This window comes from Oxyura jamaicensis, chromosome 7, assembly GCF_011077185.1.
Source record: "Oxyura jamaicensis isolate SHBP4307 breed ruddy duck chromosome 7, BPBGC_Ojam_1.0, whole genome shotgun sequence".
Classification (NCBI taxonomy): Eukaryota; Metazoa; Chordata; class Aves; order Anseriformes; family Anatidae; genus Oxyura; species Oxyura jamaicensis.
Genome location: NC_048899.1, coordinates 19936533 through 19955937, shown reverse-complemented (window position 1 = coordinate 19955937; position 19405 = coordinate 19936533). Strand labels below are relative to the sequence as shown.

At 43.0% G+C, this 19405-nt stretch overlaps 1 protein-coding gene across 2 annotated transcripts in view; it reads left to right on the top strand.

Annotated features, from left to right (window-relative positions):
* CERS6 (ceramide synthase 6) overlaps positions 1 to 19405 on the top strand; it is a 144805-nt gene that overhangs the window by 18560 nt on the left and 106840 nt on the right. Inside the window, exon 2 of one of the 2 annotated variants that reach the window (XM_035331892.1) lies at positions 3995 to 4304. In XM_035331892.1, coding sequence (XP_035187783.1) covers positions 4135 to 4304 — 170 coding nt within the window. In that variant the 5' untranslated portion in view covers positions 3995 to 4134. Of the gene's footprint in view, positions 1 to 3979; positions 4305 to 19405 lie in introns of those variants that run through there. The other variant, XM_035331891.1, reaches the window with a different exon arrangement.

The following is a 19405-nucleotide window of genomic DNA, read 5'->3' as shown; positions in this document are numbered from 1 at the left end:
TAATTATAAAATAAAAATATATTGCCAGCAAGTTGCCTATCACATAGCTCTGAGGCAAATAATAATTTACATCTATGTGGGGTCTCTAAACCAAATACTAAATGGCAAGAGCTTCATTCATGTGTGAACACAAAGTGTTAACAGATAACTAATGAAACAACCACATTAAAAACAGCTTTGTAGGGAAAAAAAATAATGAGATATCAGGTGAATATTCTTCTGGACAGAATATCACCTTGGAAGCTAGCTGAAGATGATCAGTAAGGAAGTGAGTTTAGCTCTGAGGGTGATTTCTGGAGTTCTTAGGACTTCAGTGTGATAACGCATTGGAAAACTCAGGCTGCCAGGACTGAAGCAAAGCTTGCAGACATGAGAGGGGAAGTACTGATCTCACAAAAACTCACACTGTCAACGCAAATCCACTGTAAACATTTTGATGGCTTAGCACTGAAGTAGCTTACTTTTTGTGCCAGATTAACTCTCCAATTGTCTGTTATTGTCTGTCCTCTCACAGCTGACATGAAGCTGGCATAGACTCCAGGCTGCATGTTCATTGTAGAGCCAGGCACAACTGTGTCATCAGTCAGTGCCCAGATTTTACTGAACATGGAAACGAGCCTGGGCTATTGGAAATCTGCAGTCCCCCAGAGCATCTCCAGATAAGACAAGATCTCTACAGCTCTATGTACCCAGTACCCACGTACCAATAACCTGAACAGTAAATGTTGACTGCTTGAAGGTTTAACAAGTCCCTTTACTAAGTAAATCGTAATGTGACTCTGCAGCCCAAACCTGGCTGCATGAGTAAGCATGAAGCAGATATATCTGAAATGCCAGTGGAAGTGTAATGCGGTGTATCTAGATTGTCTGAGCTAAAACCACACTTGCGCAAAACAAATCAGTTTTCTTTCAGGATAATTTAGTCAAAATTGGTGCATAAGATTGACTACTCCTATCCTAGTGTGAGTGGGGTCTAGTTCAGTTTACCATAAGCTTTGGTGGTTACACAACGTTGAAATAGTGAACTACGACTGTATCATAATTACAGTGTATACTTTGGCACACTTCCTTTAAATCTACAGCAGGAAGACAAGGCAAAGTGAACAATGGAGAAGAATGAAGCAAGGACACATTAAGTGACTCAGGCAATCCCTGCTTCCTCCTTTCCTTCTGATCAGTCCTCACAGAGCAGTTCTGCTGCAGGTTGACTCAAATTGGAGCCCAGCACAATGCACAAGCCTTCCTGTGGCATGTAAACCGCTCTTTCAACTACAGCTACTTGTCCATAAATCTTTTCACAGCAGTCCAACTAATTACCATTGCATGTCTCCCCAGGTGTCAAAACTTGCTCAACTGCCAAGATTAAAAAAAAAAAAAAAAAAGGAAGACTGAAATGATATAACCTGGGGACACCTACTGCACCTACCATACTGATGTATTTTAAGCCCAATTACACAGAGCTCTGACAGTGATTTGAATTCAGGGTACATCATTTGGTAATTGGGTGAAGCCACACTGATCCCTTCAGACTAATAACAAACCCATGCAGGAGTCAGGACTGATTTGAATGGTCCAGCATAGATCTCAAAATGAAGATTTCCACTCCATCCATGAGGTTTTAGTTTTTAGGTGAAATCACTAGAAGAGCTGACAAAACTAATAGCACAAGATACCGGAAGCCCGCAGCTGTTGAGAACAGCAGGCAGAGTCAGAAGAAAGACAGCCCGGGGCCATGCCTCGGGATGCCACATCCAAACATGTCCATGGCCCTCACAGTTTCCCATGCAGGTGAGGAGCGGCCACACAGCACCCATCCAGCTCTTGGCCCTCCTGCTAGGCACACTGCTGCTGAGTGCCCCAACAATATCGCCAGGTTTTGCTGCAGCTGTTCCTGGTTTGGCCGAGGAACTTTTCCAGATGGCCAGCAGCATGGCACAGATGCAGTGGTGCTGACAAATTCATGTTACCAAATTCATTCATAGAGATTTAGAGGTGCAAAACAAACTCCTGTTTACTGCATGTGAACAAATAAACCATGGCAGGTTTTTAAAAAAATAATAAAAATGGGATATTATCCATTTTAAAATATTAGGGCTGCTTTTGAGCCCCTCCCAGGAACATCTCCCTCCACAGCACAGGATTCAGGCGTTCTCATTCCATAGTCCCCTCTTGGTTCCTTCTACATGATTGCTGCTACAATTTGAATGCAATTAAAAGCTTTTAATTGGTCATCCTCCCAAATGTTTCAGAAATGCCATTTCTTTTCAGATAGGCTTAGAGAGCTGTTGCCCTGAAATAATTTTACTCTGACACAAAAGTCAATTATACTAATTGTTCAGCAGGAATTAACCTCTTATTCATCATCATGTTATTACTGTTGCTAGGCTCACTTTGCAAAGATCCGTTCCTTTCCTGTATCTGTACATAAGCAATGCCAAGTGCCAGAGCTCGTGAGCCTCTGCAATGTCTGGGAAAGAGCTATCTCATTGTATTGGAAACAGACATAAATATTGAATACACTTCTAAACTGATCGGAATATTGAAATATGCTGAAAAAAACAGGTCAACCTTTAGATGCAGAATAATGATACCAATTTTCTGATTAAAATTTACTTTGCCTTAAATCCAATTATCGTTAATGAAGCAAATGGTTATCTGCATATTGACAGCTATTAAAATTATATCTGAAGAGCTTTTCATCAAGAAAAGCTTTCATCTAGGAGTGACCAGAAGCACTGAATCAGAAACTCCACAGACACATGGGATGTTGGCTCAGCAATAAGCCAGAAGCATCCAGTGGAAGATTTCATCTGCACAGCTCATCAGCCACCCTGCCAAAACATTCCCTGAAACTTTCCCAAATGTCCTGCATGGAAATCCTCTCCATATACAAACACGGTTAATTTTGTTAAATCGATATCACATTTTTCACAGTGTGAGGGTGTTGTGTGTTTACCTTGGAGTTTTCTTCAGCAAAGAAATGTCAGCATACAGATGAAGAGCTATGTAATTAGTTTTTCAGGAAAGACAAGTAGAGTCAGCAGGGGAAAAAAGCAAGCTGGCAGAAAACGTACAGCCAGGATGATAAAATTCTGGAGTTCACCTTGCACAGCACTCAGCTTCTCTTGGTATTCTGTAGCCAGTTGGAGGGGGTGATGATACAGGGGTGAAAACTGAAGCCAACTAAAATAAAGCGGGGCAGTGCAGAAAAACATTGATGGTGTAGGGATAATATACACCTACTACCTGGAGTAATTTTGTCTGCGCCTAGACCACCCTGCCTACAGTCCAGAGGCCACTGCTCTGCTAGAGCCTGCTCGTCACCTTTTCTGTAAAACCTGGTGGAGACGACTGTAATTTTCCTCTCGTAGCTCGTCTCTGCTGGAAGCGGGCAGCGAGATAAGTAACTGAAAGTGAAAATCTACGTAAGGACAATAAGATTTTCTTTATCTGGGAATGCAAAGCCATAGCCCTCACCTCAGTTTCGCTGCTGCTGAGCGCTGTGCTCTCAGACACTCTCGTCCATGCCTCATTTAACGGGGTTAGGTCGTGCGATGCCGCGGCCGCTCCTCTCAGCCAGGACGCCCGGCTCCCGCCTAAACGCCTCAGCGCCGGGGGGCAGCCTTCTGAGGTGCCACCGGCCGCGGGCCCCCAGTTCGCCGGGCTGAGAAAGGGGCTTGTGGGGGGCTTCCCGTGGCGGCCACCGGCCCGTGTAAACCCAGCAGCACCTCGGAGCGGGGCAGGATCCCCTCGGTGCTCGCCGCCGGCTTTCTGCCTGGGGGCTCCTCATCGCGGGGAAGGGGCGGGGGGGAGGGCAGGCAGCGGCGGGCACCCGGCGGCCGCGGCCCCGAGGCGGCGGCGGAGCAGCGGCGTAACGGCGGGCGGCGGGAAGCGGCCGGGAGCCAATGGGGGCCGGCGCGGCCGTGTGACAGGCGGGGCAGCCGCTGCCCCCGCCGGGTGGCCGGGGCGGGGAACCGGCACAGCCGCGGCGCTCGGCAGCAGTACCGGCAGCAGCAGTCTCAGTGTCCGCGGCGGGGCTGCCGCACGGCTCCGTCCTCCTCTCCCTCGGCAGCCGCGGTGAGGGAGGCCGGCGGAACGGAGCGGAGCGGGGGGCGCCGCACAGACAAAGCAAAGATGGCAGGGATCCTCGCCTGGTTCTGGAACGAGCGGTTCTGGCTGCCGCACAACGTCACCTGGGCCGACCTGCAGAGCACGGAGGAAGCCTCCTTCCCGCAGGCGGAGGACCTCTACCTCGCCTTCCCCCTGGCCTTCTGCATCTTCATGATCCGCCTGCTCTTCGAAAGGTAACGTGGAGCCGCCCGGCGAGAGCCTCCTCCGGGGAGCGCGGGGCTGGGGGGCCGCCAGCCGAGGGGCCGCCTCGGGTCCTCCTCCCCCGGCCGCTGTTAGCGCTGTGCCCCCCGGCTCGGTCACGGTGCGGGCCTGATGCGGGAGGGCGGCGGGCTCCGGGAGCGGCGCGGCGCGGAGCGGGCGCTAGGAGGCGAGGTCGCCCCGGGAACGGCCCCGGCCTCCTCCACCTGCGGCCCGGCGCCGGCGGGCAGGGCCCGGGGGCACCTGTGCCGGCGGGGTGGTGACCGCCGGCCCTGGCTGTGCCCCCCCATGAGGGCAGCGGGAGGCTGTCGCGACAGGAGGGGTCGCTCGCGATTATCGCCGCGGCGCTCCCGCGGAGGGATCGGGGCGCGGAAGCGGGAGCGGGGCTGTGGGGTGCGTGTGGGGAGGCTGGGCTGGAGCGGGCTCTCCTGTGCTCGCTGCTGTGCCCGCAGAGAACAAAGAGCGGGTCGGCCCCTCAGCGCCGGCCGCCCTCCCGAGCGGTGCTGCCGGGGCGGCGGAGGAGGACCGGGGAGGACCAGCAGCCGCTGCATCCCGGGGAAGGGCCGTCACGGTGCAGGAGCAGCAATGAAATCGCAGCTCTGCGGGGCGGAGCTGCCTCCTGAGCGCTCCCTGCCCTCGGAGCACCCTGCCGGGGGCTGCAGTGCCCAGGGCAGGCTGTGAGCCCAGAGCCGAGCCGCCCCTGGCAACTTCGGTGGCGCTCTGCGGATGGGCTGGGAGGCAGCAAAACTTGTGGTCTGGCTGGGAATCCGAAAAGCTGACCTACCCGCTTGTCCCGAATGCAATACCGCAATACGATTGCAAGTCAAGTACCCGCTGTCGTTGAGATAACGCCAAATCATTTGTGTTTTTTTTTTTTTTTTTTTTTTTTTTTTTCCCTTTGCCGTCTGTACAACGTGTACTTCGCAGTGCTGAAAGCGGGTGCGTGATTTTGCATCTCTTGCCATCTGAACTGCAAGGTGTATCGCAGCAGGGCTGTGTTAGGTGGCAGAGCAGTTAGTCAGGGAGACTGTCAGCCTGAACTTAGAAACACGTTGTTTCTGCCGGTTCTGATGCAGCTGCTGCTGTTACAGAAGCTACTATGATTTATTTAGTGGTCTATATCTACACCCACAGGCTATCTTTTTTAATTCAATTAAAGTAATTTTTAATTTGGAAGACCATTATATTTATAAGTGTTGGCTATGCAGATGAGGAAGTGGGTACATTTTCATAACTCTTCTATTTTCTCTAGGCTAATTTTGAAATTCAGCTCTGGAAATGTGTATTGGTAGCTTGATAGTAGGTGAGAGACCTCCAAAGAGGTTTTATTAACAACTACTTGAGTATGTATTTGTTCCTTTCTAATTTCAAACCTATTGTAAGACTCCAGTGTGAGACTAGGATCAGGCCATTTAATGTCAGACTAACCCACGCAGCCTAGTACAGTTGTGTTTTTTTATGTTCAGCATTTTACTAAAGCAGGCTGAGCAGAAGTGATTGGACCTGTTTCCGCTGATCAAAGCAGGTTTGTCTTTGAATGAGAGAAAAATCAAGCCCCGTTATTGCTCATTAGTAATGTATTTCATCAGACCTTGGTCCATCATTTGTGGGGAGCAAGAGAAATGCCTCCTGCACACGATTAATTAAGGGTTTGCAGTTACTTCAGTTGGTAAAGCTATCTGAGATCTGGAAGGGACAAGAATATTTGTTGAACTGATGATTTCCTCATTATTCTGTGTATTAAAACAGATGCATTTTTTTCCTTTCAAAACTCAGTGTTGGTGACTGATATTATACATGCTGCATCCTGGAAGAAGCTTTTGCAGATGTTTGCTGATTTTGCAATGGTAGCACTTAAAGAACAAATAAAAATAGATGCTGTAAAACAACTTTAAAAGTTTCATGTGTACTTTAAATCCGTGGCTATAGTGAAATATTTGTAACAGACACGTCTTCTCTTTTCTTCTGCAAGACACCTAACAGGTACACTTGTATTTCTTTATACCGGTAGGCAAGCAGCCACGCAGTGCTGAGAATCTGATTATTTAGTATCCGTTATTTTCTAACTCCTTCACAGTAGCTGGCTTCCAGGGTAGAATGGTTTTACTTCGCTTGCACTAAAGGATGAGTAACTTCCCAGATCTTACAGCAGCAAGAAATACAGTTTCAGGTGGAGCTATGATTTGGACTTCACAGGTCTTTGCTTACAAAGTTCTTGATATGTCTGGGGGGTAAAACTTGTCATGCTAAAGATGAGAAGTTGACTTCATTCACATATATACATACAAATACATGTATTACATGTGTATATATATATATGTACATGTTTTTTGTGCAACTGTAAGCATAGAACTTGATAATTTTGTTCTATGTGTATTCACCTATTATTAACAGTTAATCCTACTGGTTGTTTGGATATTTTTGGTTGTGGTGGGAGGTTTTTCCTTTTGCTTGTTTTGTTACTAGTTTGAATCATCTAGCAAAGTCCAGAAAATAATCTAGATGCTTCTGAAATTATGCTTTCTTTTCTCTTTCAAATAAAACACTTTTTCTTCTATTTCCCTACCCTGTCATCACTGACCATCACACTTGTGGATGAAAGGAAAAAGTAGATTAGAACATTAAGTGTGTTCTGAATCGCTTCGGCAATTTGATCTGATGATGATGAGTGCTCTAGAAATAAGCTTTGCTCAGAGGTATAATCTCATAACTGTGAGATTTACTGGCTCTATCTGCTGAGGCCGTCATAGTTATGGATGAGGTGCTGAAATACCGTAACAGCCTTTCCTTTTTTCCCTTCCTTCTCATTTATCTCTCTCTTTAAACACAAAGTATATTTTAGAAAACTGTAGCTAAGCACAATGATAGTATTACCTAGTAATTCAGAAGATGGCGTGAGTTCAGCTTTGTAGTGGTAATGTGGGGACGTATTTCTTCATGGTATCCATCATTTTTCTATGCTTTTTTCTTTTTGTTTGTTTTTAAAGGCATGTTATGGCAATTAAGGATCCCATCTTGTACTACCCAATGCCTTCATCTATAAGGACATAAAAGTTTTTATTACTACTACTCTCTCCAGATCCTCTCTAGTTCTAGAGTGGGCAAGACAGGTTAAAGCTGAATCGAAGTTGATCTAGCTAACAGCAGCGTGTTGCAGCCTCAGTTGGCCTAAGAAGATAAAGCAGCGTTTGTTATTCTGGGCAAAATATGATTTTTCTTCTTTCTTTTATGGGATCTCATAGATCTTCACTGCTTAGTGCAGCAGCCCTGCCTATCGTCCCAAGCATGTCCTCTATGAGGGGCATGTGGTTACGCAAAAATGATAGCAATCATCAGTCAGTGTGCTTGTCTGACACACAACAAGAAGGTAACACTCCTCTCCTTTAGAGCCATATCTCAAGGGAGAGGTTGGCTGAATCCTCCAAAAGATGTGCTAACTAAACACATTTCTGATGTGGTCCAGCAATCTTATATCTGAGTTAAACAATCTTTCTTACTACTTTCTGTGCGCTTGGGTCATGTTCTCAAGTTTCTCGTTTCTCTTCCTTGAGCTGTAGTTGCAATGTGCTTTCTTTCTCTTGCCTTGCAAGCAACAGTTTGGGCTCAGATCTAATGAGGTAGCTCCATAAATCGGCAATCTGGGTTTATGGTGCCTTTATTGTTCTCTGGCCTTGACATAGGGAACATGTCTCTAAGGTAAAGCTGATCTTCCTCAGCTGATGGAATGACTTACATGGTCAGAGGTAGCTTGACTGGAAACAGGAGCAGCCCTCCAGCTGCACTGATTTAAACTGAGCCAGCCTCCCGGTTTAAGATCAGTCAGATCAAGACATCCTAGACATGAAGCATATGGAAATCTGTGGCTTTTGTGTGACATTTTTCTTTTATAATGGCAATTCAGCCTCAAAGGTAACCTCAGCTGGCTCATATGTAGTGTAACTGTAATTCCTAGTGGATCAGGGCGATGTGACACAATGTGTGTGTGTGTGAGCACGTGTATATATATCGCGAACTGTAACAAATAATTCAGGTGGCAGTATATTGAAGCACTTAAAAGGTTTCTGATATGTGGCATATATGTAAAAAATTTGGCTTTCATAATCCCTAGATGTCTAGAATTGATGCTCTCCTATGATAACAGGGAGTTCAGAGAGGATATAGAGCTTGGAAGGGTAGGATGAACTCTGTGCATTTCCAGCAGCCCAAAATCTCTTCTCAGCAGGCTGGATGAGTCAATGATTGTCATTTTCACTCATCCAAACCTGTTTGTAGGCTGTGACATTTGTAGTTTTGTTGCTTAGTTCCCTGTGTGTTAGACATGATCTGATCGTTCAGGTATAATTCACTTGTGTGTAAGTGGATGCAGGTGTTCACTGACAGTAACTTCTTCAGTTCTATTTTTTTTTATAATTAACGTAATCAATGTGGTTTGGTTGTGGTTATTGTTGTTGAAAACTGGTAAATACTTAATTCAGTTGAAATGGAATTAGATGTTGAAATTGGTAACTCGCTTATGAAAAGGTACTGGCAATGTGAAGAAAGTGACAAACTGTTTCTTTTAAACTTTAAACCCATTTCTTTTTTGAAATAGTATCAGTAGAGCATCAACAGTAAATAGATTTAAAATGAATTTATATCTTGCTGATTGTGCTATCCATTTCTGTTTTTCTTTTGCTTTAGTTATTAATCTTCTGTCATTTACATTTTTGTTTATGCAACCAGTTTTTGTTTCCTAGCGTTGCAGTGTTTGGGTTTCAGTCGCTAAAACAAGTAGATATCTCACAGCAAAATGATTGTTTTTGCCTTTCCAGCTCTGAGCAGTGCAGCGTATGCTCACCCACCTCAGGTGTGACTGCTGGCTGCTGCACATCACTGTTGCTTGGAGAAAACCGTAGGTGTGTGTTCACATCTAAGCTGAGCATGTTCCTTTAAAAGAAGGCAGAGTGGAGAAAATAGGTACTATTTAAATGTCTCTTGTAAAGGCCCATTTATAGATGTACATTAGCGCCAGTCTCAAAACTGGGAGTTAAATAGGAAATATGTGTTGAGCTCCTGTAGAGAATGCCATTAAAACCGATTTCTAAAGTGTCCAAATGACAGCCAAACCACAGCCCACCTGAAGGAAAGGTTCCAGTGACAAGTTACTAGGGGATACTGGGAGCTTATTACTTGGGCAAAGCTGCTATTAGCGGTGTTTGGTCTGAGAACAGGTCCTAGCTACTGTTAGAAACTTGCATTCGGTTCTCTCCTGGATTCCTGTATTTGTGCAGTTTGATCCAAATTGACCGTGGCTCTTCTTGTTGCTCCTACTTCTGCCTCTGTCACTAACAGGCATTTGCTAAGAACTTTGTCTTGGAAAAAGAGTTTCTGGTATTATGCCTTTTTTTTTTTTTGCACATCTGAAGACCAGTCTCTTACTAGTCCATAGAAAATATTTAGTAGATTAACATTTGGGTAAATCTGTTCCCATGACACTATCTCTGTTAATGGTCAGCAGAGTGGAGAGGATGGGGATGCTGCAGTGGAGCAGTGTTTACTTGACCATGTTTTTTTTGTTTGTTTGTTTGTTTGTTTTTTCCTTACAGTTGAAAAATATGCCATGCTTACAACAATTTTGACAGTTTATTAATAGTTGGGAATTCTGTGCCTGTCTCAAGGTCATCTTGGAGTCTTGGCATAAAAGTCAAAATTGCAGCACAAAAGTGCATGGCTCTCATAAGGGGTGTAACCTCAGGTAATGTTCAGTAGTCTACTTGAGAATGTAATTGACACCTCATAAATGATCCAATGAGTATGATGTGTACCAACAGTTCTTTGGAGGGGTTCATCTAACATCTCAATCACTTTGTGAGCTCATGCACCAGTGACTCCCTTCACCCGTTAGGCATTTAAAGAATTTTTTTGGGAGGAAACAGGGATTTCTGATCACCTGAGAGAGCAGGAATCACTAATATTTTGCTCAGAGGTGAGCAACGTTTCTGATGATTGGCTGATCTAAACTCTTCCATCCTCTGCGAGGATGTTTTTAGCACACGATGAAGAGTTGCAGTCTTCAGTTAGGACCATCTGACAGTCATTGATTTCTCACAGGGATGATATCTTCCCAGTTAGTCTGAAGTAGTCAAATGGTGACAGAGGAGGGAGAGTTAAGTATTGAGCGTAGCCGGTTGTCAGCTTAGAGATGACTTTCATAATGCTGGTGGACCTGTAACACGGAGCTGTGACTTCTGTACCAGAAGCAGAGAGTGAAATATGATGATTATTTTTTTCTGTGTATTTAATACATCTCATAATGTCACATTTTCCTTTCATACTGTTGAGTAGTAGCAAAGCCTCATGTAAATGTTACTGATGTTGCATAATCAAATTTCAACTCTCAAGATAGCTGTCTGTATAACTACAAAGAAAATCTAAGAGCTCTAAAGAAGCATGATATTCAGTCAAATCTGTTGTATACTGTATAAAATACATATATTTGTATATCAGCTGTTAATCTAAGTTGCCTTTTGAATAGGGATGAGCAGAATGCTGAAATTCTCCTAACTACCCTGTATTAATGAAATATTTCAGATTCATTAAGCTAATCCTCATGTTAATATTACAACAAAAGATGTTCCTTAGAGCCTGGTGTAAAATGATTAAAAGCCGCCTTTGCACTCACAGGTCACATTAAGATAGTTAAAGGAATATATCTGAACCACTCGTGTTTTTCCTCAGCATGAGTTCACTAAAAGCTTCCTTTAAATAGTACATGCTCTGTCTGGGTTTCTCTTGCAGGGATGGGGGTAGGTGGGTGCAGAGACTAACCTGTGGTACTGTAAAAACAAAACAATCAATCTAGCTGACTAATTATGCTGGTGCAAAAACCAAAGGTTAGACCCATAAAGGGTGTTCATTGGCATAAAAGATTCCTGATCCTGTTTCTGTGTTTGTGTATGGGATGACCCAGGGGAAGAGGTGGCTCTTTTGTGTATTTTGTGTGGTGAGATTACATCTGCTTATCACCTGTTTGCCATCCTTTGAGATAAAGTTTACTTGTGCAAGCAGGACAGAAGAAAAACAACAACAACAAACAAACAAAAACATAAGCTTGATAGAAATGAGGCTGAAATCCTTACTTTGGAATTGGGATCTTTTCACTCCCTTCCTTCTGGTGGTGATCAATCAATTTCTATAAGATATTGTATAGATACCTCACCTTTTGCTGCTGCTTTCATTTACCATGTCCCTGGGACTCCCATCTTTCTGAAAGAAATTGGAAGTGGACACCACTCAGCTTCTCCTTTGCTGTGATGTTTGGCATCCTGTAGGTATGTGGAACGTTAAACTTGAAAGCTGCTTTTGCACTAATACTGCCTCCTTGGGCAGATACTACAAATAGGCATAACTCTCTAGGCTGGAGAGAGATGCACCTTCATGAGGTGGCGGGGAGCTGCTTATTTGGAAATAGCAAATGCTTCACAGTGCCAAGTAAGGAGCCTCCACTTGCTCATGAGGAGTTTCAGGTCACAAAGTGAGTAATTGAAAGAAGATTGGAATGGCATACAGTAACATCTGCTGCTCTTGCTTGTCTGTTGTGGCAGTGTGGTGTGTCGGCTCCTCAGAAGGATGCAGTGATCCACATAGCTGGAGGCAAGCTGCTGCGCTGCTGAACAAGGCCGGCTTCATAGGAAATGCAGGAGTTAGCCTTTATGTGGCACCTTTGCAGGTGGGCAACGTAAACGTGGAATGTTAGTCCACAGTTACGGGGATTATAGCATAACAAAGAGCAGATGAAATCTGTGATGAAATGAAAGTGAGCTGAGAAATGTTTAGGATAGCTCAAAGCATGAAGTCAGGTGGCAGGGAGCTTTGAGTCCCTGCTCTGTAGGGAGGAGGCCTGCTCAGCTGGGGAGCCGGAGGGCTCCAGCCTCTGGAGCTGACCCAGGGCTGTGGCTTCCCTGGGCATTGCTGTAGAAGATTAAACCAGCATGTCATCAAGACCAGAATCCTTGCTGCAACTGGTGACACCAGTTGCTTCTGTTGAAAACAACTTTTAAGGTAATGATGTGTAATGAGAAGATCCTGACTGAATGTAAAGGTCAGGAGTGAGAATGTGCCTGCTGACAAGCTTTTCCGCAGTTGTCCACTGGATTTGCTTGGACTTCCTGCTGTTTACAACTAGCAGTTGTCCAAAGCATGCTGCTGAACAAGATGATCGGGTCAGATGAACAGACAATGTGGTGTCTTTATTCCTTTTAAGGACATAATGTTGGAAAGAAGCCTTTGGGAAAAAGAAAGGCAAGTGGTTAGACCACAAGTGGGAGGGTGTTTCTTATGTATTGAAGCAATAATTGGGTGGTAATTGGGTGGTTGATACTTATCTGTCAACTTTTCCCACACACCTAGTATGAGAGAAGGGAGAGAACTGATATGATAAGAGAACAGCCTGAAAATATGAACAGTTCCAAAGCCAAATGCTCCCTAGGATTACAACACCCTTTGAACTAAATTAACTTTGCAGTGATTGCATTGACGTGATTATGACAAATTGAACTGCAGATGGAGTCCTGGGAGTGCTGGTGGACAACAAGTTGAACATAAGCCAGAAATGTGCCAGTGGCATTCAGGGCTGCCTGCATTGGGAAGGGGGCTGCCAGCAGGGCGAGGGGAGCAATGATCCCCTGGTACTCAGCACTGGTGAGGCCATGCTTTCATGCTGCAAGACTCAAGGAGGCACCCGGGAGTCCAAGCCTGTAGGAAGAGGACAAACTATAGTGGAAGCATAAATAGGTGAGGATTAGGTTGAAGTTCACTGTTAAGTCTGCAAGTTAAACTCGACTAGAACAGAGCACACAACATTTGATGGACATCTGCTTTTTCTCTTTGCCATAGAATGGGTCTTTCAATTGCTGTTATTGTAGTCTGGCATGTGAACAGACAGGAAGTAAATCAAGAAATAGATTTGGACTTTCTCTTCCTTTTCTCTTCTTAAGCACATTCCTGTTCCCTTGTAGGATCAATACTTTGAGTATCCTATAGCATCAAATCTGATTATAACAGGCAACTTTGAGGATAATTTCAGTTCTGTTCTCCATAAATTGATTCTTCTCCACATTGCAATATTTTAAGATAATTTTGTTCTCAAAAGAATTCATACTTTAGGAAACAGAGAACTCTTATGTTCCCTGTCAAGAGGGATTGATGGTCACATGTCTTACTGGAAAGGCTTTTATTCCTTTTGTGTTCAAGATAATAAGATTAAATCAGTCTTAGACAAAAACCCTGAGAAATTAGTCTCTAGTTCCACATTTGCTAGTTGCCTATATAGGTAATATATGTATATTTGTAAATGTATTTCTATGTGTGTGTGCACAACACAGAAGAATTTATAAATCATATTGGCATCGTGTCACTCTGATGTAATACTTCTTTTCTATTTTATTTAAAAAATCATTAATTAAATCTTTAAGAGAAGCTATGAAATGTTGTCTGGTCTAGAAAAATAGATATTCCAAAATGTTATTTGTTGGGGTGGTAATGAAGCAGTTTGATATTTGACAGAAGAAACACCCTTTATCTTAGTTAATTAATGGAAGATTTTTTTGTGTGTTTTGGAATTGTTATTTTCTAGAGCATTTATATGAAATATGACAAATATTTGGTTTTCTTCCAGTTTGGAATGAAATGGAAATTTAGAAATGTCAAAATTTCCTTAGGAACAGATGTCCTGATTTTCAGCCAGCACAGCTAAATGGGCCTGGTTATGGGACGATGATGCAGAGTTAAAAATGAGATCTCTAAGCATTGCTAGCCTCCAAAAGCATATATTCTTGACCAGTTCTGAATTTTAGAGTTGTTCAGTTTATATATGTATGCATGTTGCCTATAAAGGTTTTTATTTGTTTGTTTGTTTTAATCATAGCAGGTTAATTTTCTTGAAAGTAGGCTGGTGATTTGCTGGAATCATAGCATGAGCTCAAACCTCCAGCCTGGCATTTTATTTTCTGTTGTCAAGATGCAAAGTGCATCGGTAGAAATGGAGCAACACTACTTCATCTTTTTTAATGTTCCAATGAGAGGTGACTTCAGGGTTTGAAGAGAAAGTAGTGCTTGTAGTAACCTTAATTGTGTTTTGCCTTGTTTCTTGATGGGGATAATTCAGGCATAACTTCACTGGGGTTTAGAGCTTTAAATAGTGATAGCAAATCTCGTAAGTAATGTGACTGAAAGAATAGAAAACGGCAAAGTTATGTTGAAACATTTGCAGTTACACTCATTCACAGAATCACAGAACTGTACGAGTTGGAAGGGACCTCGAAAGATGATCGGGTCCAACCCCCAGTTTTAAGTGCATTGCAGTTAAATCTTTTGCACTATTCTTGAAGGTGAGTTTGGTGACACGCATGTCTATAAAGTCACCAAAGATGACAGCCATCACGTCTTTGAAGCACCAGGGCTTTATAAACATACAACTACACATTTCTGATTGTTTCAGATCTTCTGGGAAAACTGAGTGTTAAGAGTTCAATAAGGGTGCATTATCTGGGAGCAAAATATGTGATTCCTGACACACTCACTCTCTTAAATGTATCATCTTACAGCTGTGACCTCAGTCTCAAAAAAGTGTCCCTTGCTTTTCCCTCTTATCTTGAAAATAATGTTTATTCCAGTATTTCTTGTTTTGTATCTTTCTAATCTTTTTCTCTTCTTCTTCAGGCCTCTGAAATGTTTTCTGTCCTGCAACTGCTCTCATCTTATTCATCCTCTTCTTGTTGATTTTTTTTTTTTTTTTTTTTTCCTTTGAACAGAAGTTTTCTACCCGTGTGTGATATGCTGTGAAGCTGCAGGGGCAAACAAAAGCAGGCCTGAAGTTTCTCTCTGAGACTGGCCATCACTGCCCAAGTCTTGTGTATGGAACAGGCAGTAACTGAAATCAAGAGGATACAAGGTCTTCTATGCTGTTAGAGTGGATACCAGCCCTATTATTCAGATGAACTGTTCTTCCACTACGTCCTTAATGAACAGCAGTGTTAAGGGTGCAGACTGCTAAATCATTTTCTAAAATGGTGTTTGATTGTAAAAGCCTCCACAGAAAAAGGCCAGCTGAGTGCAGTGGTGGGTAGGACGACAGGTTTGTGTTGGGAAAGATTTTCAAGCTGATCATGATTTTGTCAAAGATATTTCTCAGTTTGGTGGAACAAGCATACATTGGTCAATTTTGTTGAAAAATCCTTTAAAGGTTTATTAGGAAAAATCATAACTTCATTCATGTTTTATATCTACAAAATCCTGTATCAGTACCAGGGAATATTCCCTGAAAGGGCATTTGGAAATAACCCAAGTGCATTAGCTAAGAAAATGATGTAAAATATATGTAAAATAATATATAAAAAGATTATATCTGCCTTTCTCTCCTGGCACTTAGACTAGAGCACAGTACATTGAGAAACCAACTACAGAGAAGGAGGTAGCTGTCAAGGCAAGGATGTTGCCAGCTCTGTGGTCCATAAACTGATTCGCAGAGCAAGGAGAAGGTAGCCTGGATTTCAGTCCTCAATATCAGGTGCTCTGTGTGCAATCTCCAAAGGACTTCTGCTTCTCTTGAATAATTGTAGCTGACTTTAGACCTTGACCAGAATAGGACCATGTTATAAAGAATGTGATCCTGTCTTTTTCAAAACAAGTAAATCCTTCCCCCCCCCCCCCCCCACCAAACAGCCCTCAAATCCCTTCTAGCTTTGCAGTGGTTTTGCTCACTGAACTGAAACAGTTCTAATGTGGTCCACCCTGTATTAGGTCTTTCCAACTCAGAAAGAACCACAGATGGTGCTTTCTTTTTCTGATTTTATTTTGATTCTGTTGGTTGTCCTCTGTCTCAGGGAAGGCTTACTGGAATGAAGAGTCAAGGCAGCAGTTCCCAACCTCTAAGCTTCATTGTTGGTAAAATCCTTTGTAGAGATTTCAAATAAAAAGCGATATTAGACCATCTTCATGTATACAAATGGTCTTTGGAATCCAGGTGTTACCACTTCCATCTGGTCTTCTCTTTCAGACTTCTTTTAACTTCACCTGGAGGCTTCTGTGAATCTCTTCCAAAGCTTTGGGCCTGCCCAGCAGACGTGCTAGAAAATCCTAAATCATACACAAAGAATTGAGATTAGGGCTTTCCATTCTCCTTGCCCAATGAATTCCTACAGTAAGGGACTGTAAATTTATGAAACATCACAGAACTCTGTACATCAGATTAGTTGTCTCTCTTGAATTATTAGCATTCACTTGCCTATATCACTTTTAGTGTAAAGAGTGCATTAATTTTGTGAAACTGTATTACATGCATGAAGAGAGCTTTATCACACAGCTTTATGTGATTATTTACATACTGGGCAGGTCTGCTGGTGGTGCAAATCGTGGTTTGTTCAAGGGTGGTCAGGTTGATTTATAGCAGCTGGGGATGCATACTGCTCTTGTGCATGATTTATTTACTCACAAATGTCCTGAATCTGGTCTTCTGCCAATGTAATTAAGGAATTAGCTTCCAAAGAATGCAGGTGTTACATCAGTATAAAACCTGTGTGGAAGACCAAAAATGGTGTCATTATATATAGATATGTGTAGCCAGTTGATGATTGTTTTAGAAATTATGAAGCAAAAGCCATTTAATCACTACACCTAGGCAGAAATCAAAAGTAATCATTTATGTGTTTTTTGTTGTTGTTTTTTTTTTTTTTTGAGTCCCTTTTTCCTTCCTTTACCAAGTGCCATGCTTCACTCTCTCTGCCCCCACTTTTTTTTTCCAAGACCAGAAATACATATGCACCTGTCTGTGGCCTTCACCTGCAGAAGGTTAGTTTACTGGATGTTAACTGGAAAGAGTTGACACATTTTAAATGTGTCCCCCTCCCCCTTTCTGTATTTTGACAGAGTAAGATGTGAGCCTCTGCTCCTGCATGGCATTAGGTGTCCAGTCAATAACAAGATCATGCAATAGCCTTGCTTCTCTCCCTTAATCCCTTTTGAACAAGAGCATCAGCTGATATTGACTGTAGGCTTCAGGTCTGCACCTCCGTGACTGGCTGGGAGCAGGTATCTTGTCGACAGCTTTCCACGTGTCTTGCTCTAGGTTTGCTCTTTCACAGAGCCACTTTGCAGGTGAGAGGAATGTCAGCTATGTCTGTGGTGGTAGCTCCTGTCAGCACATGCAGGGTGGCCTGAAAGGAACATCCTGGTGCTCCCCTAACAGGGACTGGCGATCCTGCGGGGGTGTTGGCAACTCCTTCTGAACTGTGCTGCAACTGCTTTGCCGTCAGTCTGTGCAGCAACTGGCTTAATGCAAATCCAGGTGCTTCTGTGTACACGATAGTCACTGTCAGAGTGGTAATATATCTATTAAGAGCTTTGTTGGGTACATATAAACAGAAAAAGGAAAGTGCCGTCCTTAATGATGATTATGTTTGTTTCACATGTTGCAATTCTGTTATTTAGAAAGTACAACTGTGTGTGTTTATGTATATTAAATAGGTTATAATCATGACAGATGGCTCCAAGGCCATCCCAACAGATCTCGCACTCTTCTTCACAACAGGGTCCTCTTTCTATCTTGTCTGACAGTGCTGCAGGTATTTGCTTACATTAAATTACACAAAGAGGCTTCTGAATGAATAAACTTGTGTAAAGAATAGGAAAATTGAGCTGGAAAATAGCTTTGGATCCACCTTGGTGTTTTTTGTTGTTTGTTTGTTTTTTTTTTGATTCCACTTTAACCAGGCTCTCTTCAAGTGAATGCATGGGAAATGCCACCCCACCAGCTTTGTCCGCAGGAGAGCTGGTATCAACCCAAAAGAGGAATCACGGGAGTGAACTCTCCAACTCCAGCCTGTGGGATGGTTCTCACTTCTAAAATGTTTTCCACATTGTTTAATGGGAACTATCACAAATAGCATAAAGCTTTTCAGCATTTGCTGCAGGATGGTTCATCCTGCTGAATTCCTAAAACCCATTTCCTCAGATAGTTCACAGGGTATAAAAAGTTATTATTTACGAAGTTGTCTTAAAATTGTAATTTTAATGAAGGACTTAGTTGACTCTTAGGCATTATTTATGATGTGGTAAATGTAGCACAGTGTACTCTGGCTCTCAGCTCATAGTTTTAGATTTAGCTCTTGATTCTGCAGCTGGATTATTTATGGTATAAATGAAATAGTGATAAAACTTAAATTCTTTCTGTCCTACTGCAGGACAGGCTGAAGAATTTTATTATTCTAAAGCCTCTTAAATAAAGGTTTTAAAATGAGCAATAAAAACAAAAGTTGGAATTTTTCAGTGCCATCAATAAATATTTCCATCTCAAATGACAGATCATGACAAGTCAGCCCCCTCATATGTATCAGCATAGCAAATAACTTCTTTGGAAACACAGCACAGCAGCAACATGGCACTTCTCTTGCTTGGAATTTAAGGTTTAGGGAGTTCGTTGCTCCCCATGTTCTCTCTCTTCTCTTTAGGTAAAAATCATTAACAGAAAGGTTGAAGACCAGAGGTGGAATGAGGCAGAAAGGAGCACACAGCTGCGTTTGCTAGTGTGTGGGAATAAGGAGTGAAACTGGAGTGAGAATAAAGATACAGAGTGTGTGTTGGGGGAAGCATGACCCATGCATATGCATGCACCTGGGAGGAATGCAGTGTAACCAGGCATACCAATTTGTTCGTTCTCAATAGAAGCAATCTGCATTTGCAACTGATCCCATGAGATATGCTTCTAAATTCAAAGGTACATGAGAACACTTGTTTCCTAGGAAAGGAAGAGACTTCATGTACGTGTGATTTGTCTGCCCCAAGTCATGCAGGGGTCAGCCCAAAAATTCTTAAGAATTATTTTTTTCTTAAGATGGCAGTGGAAAGCCATAGTGTTTATACTGTTGCAATCCCCTCCCACCTGGAGGGTGTAGCAGGCTCAGGCACCATCCCCACCTTCTTGCAGCATCTTTAATGAACACAGATTACAAGTAAGAAAGAGGGGAGATGCCAGCTGGCAAATGACCCAAAATGATTACAGACTCATGTCTATTTATCTCTTCTGATGGCATCCAGAAATCTT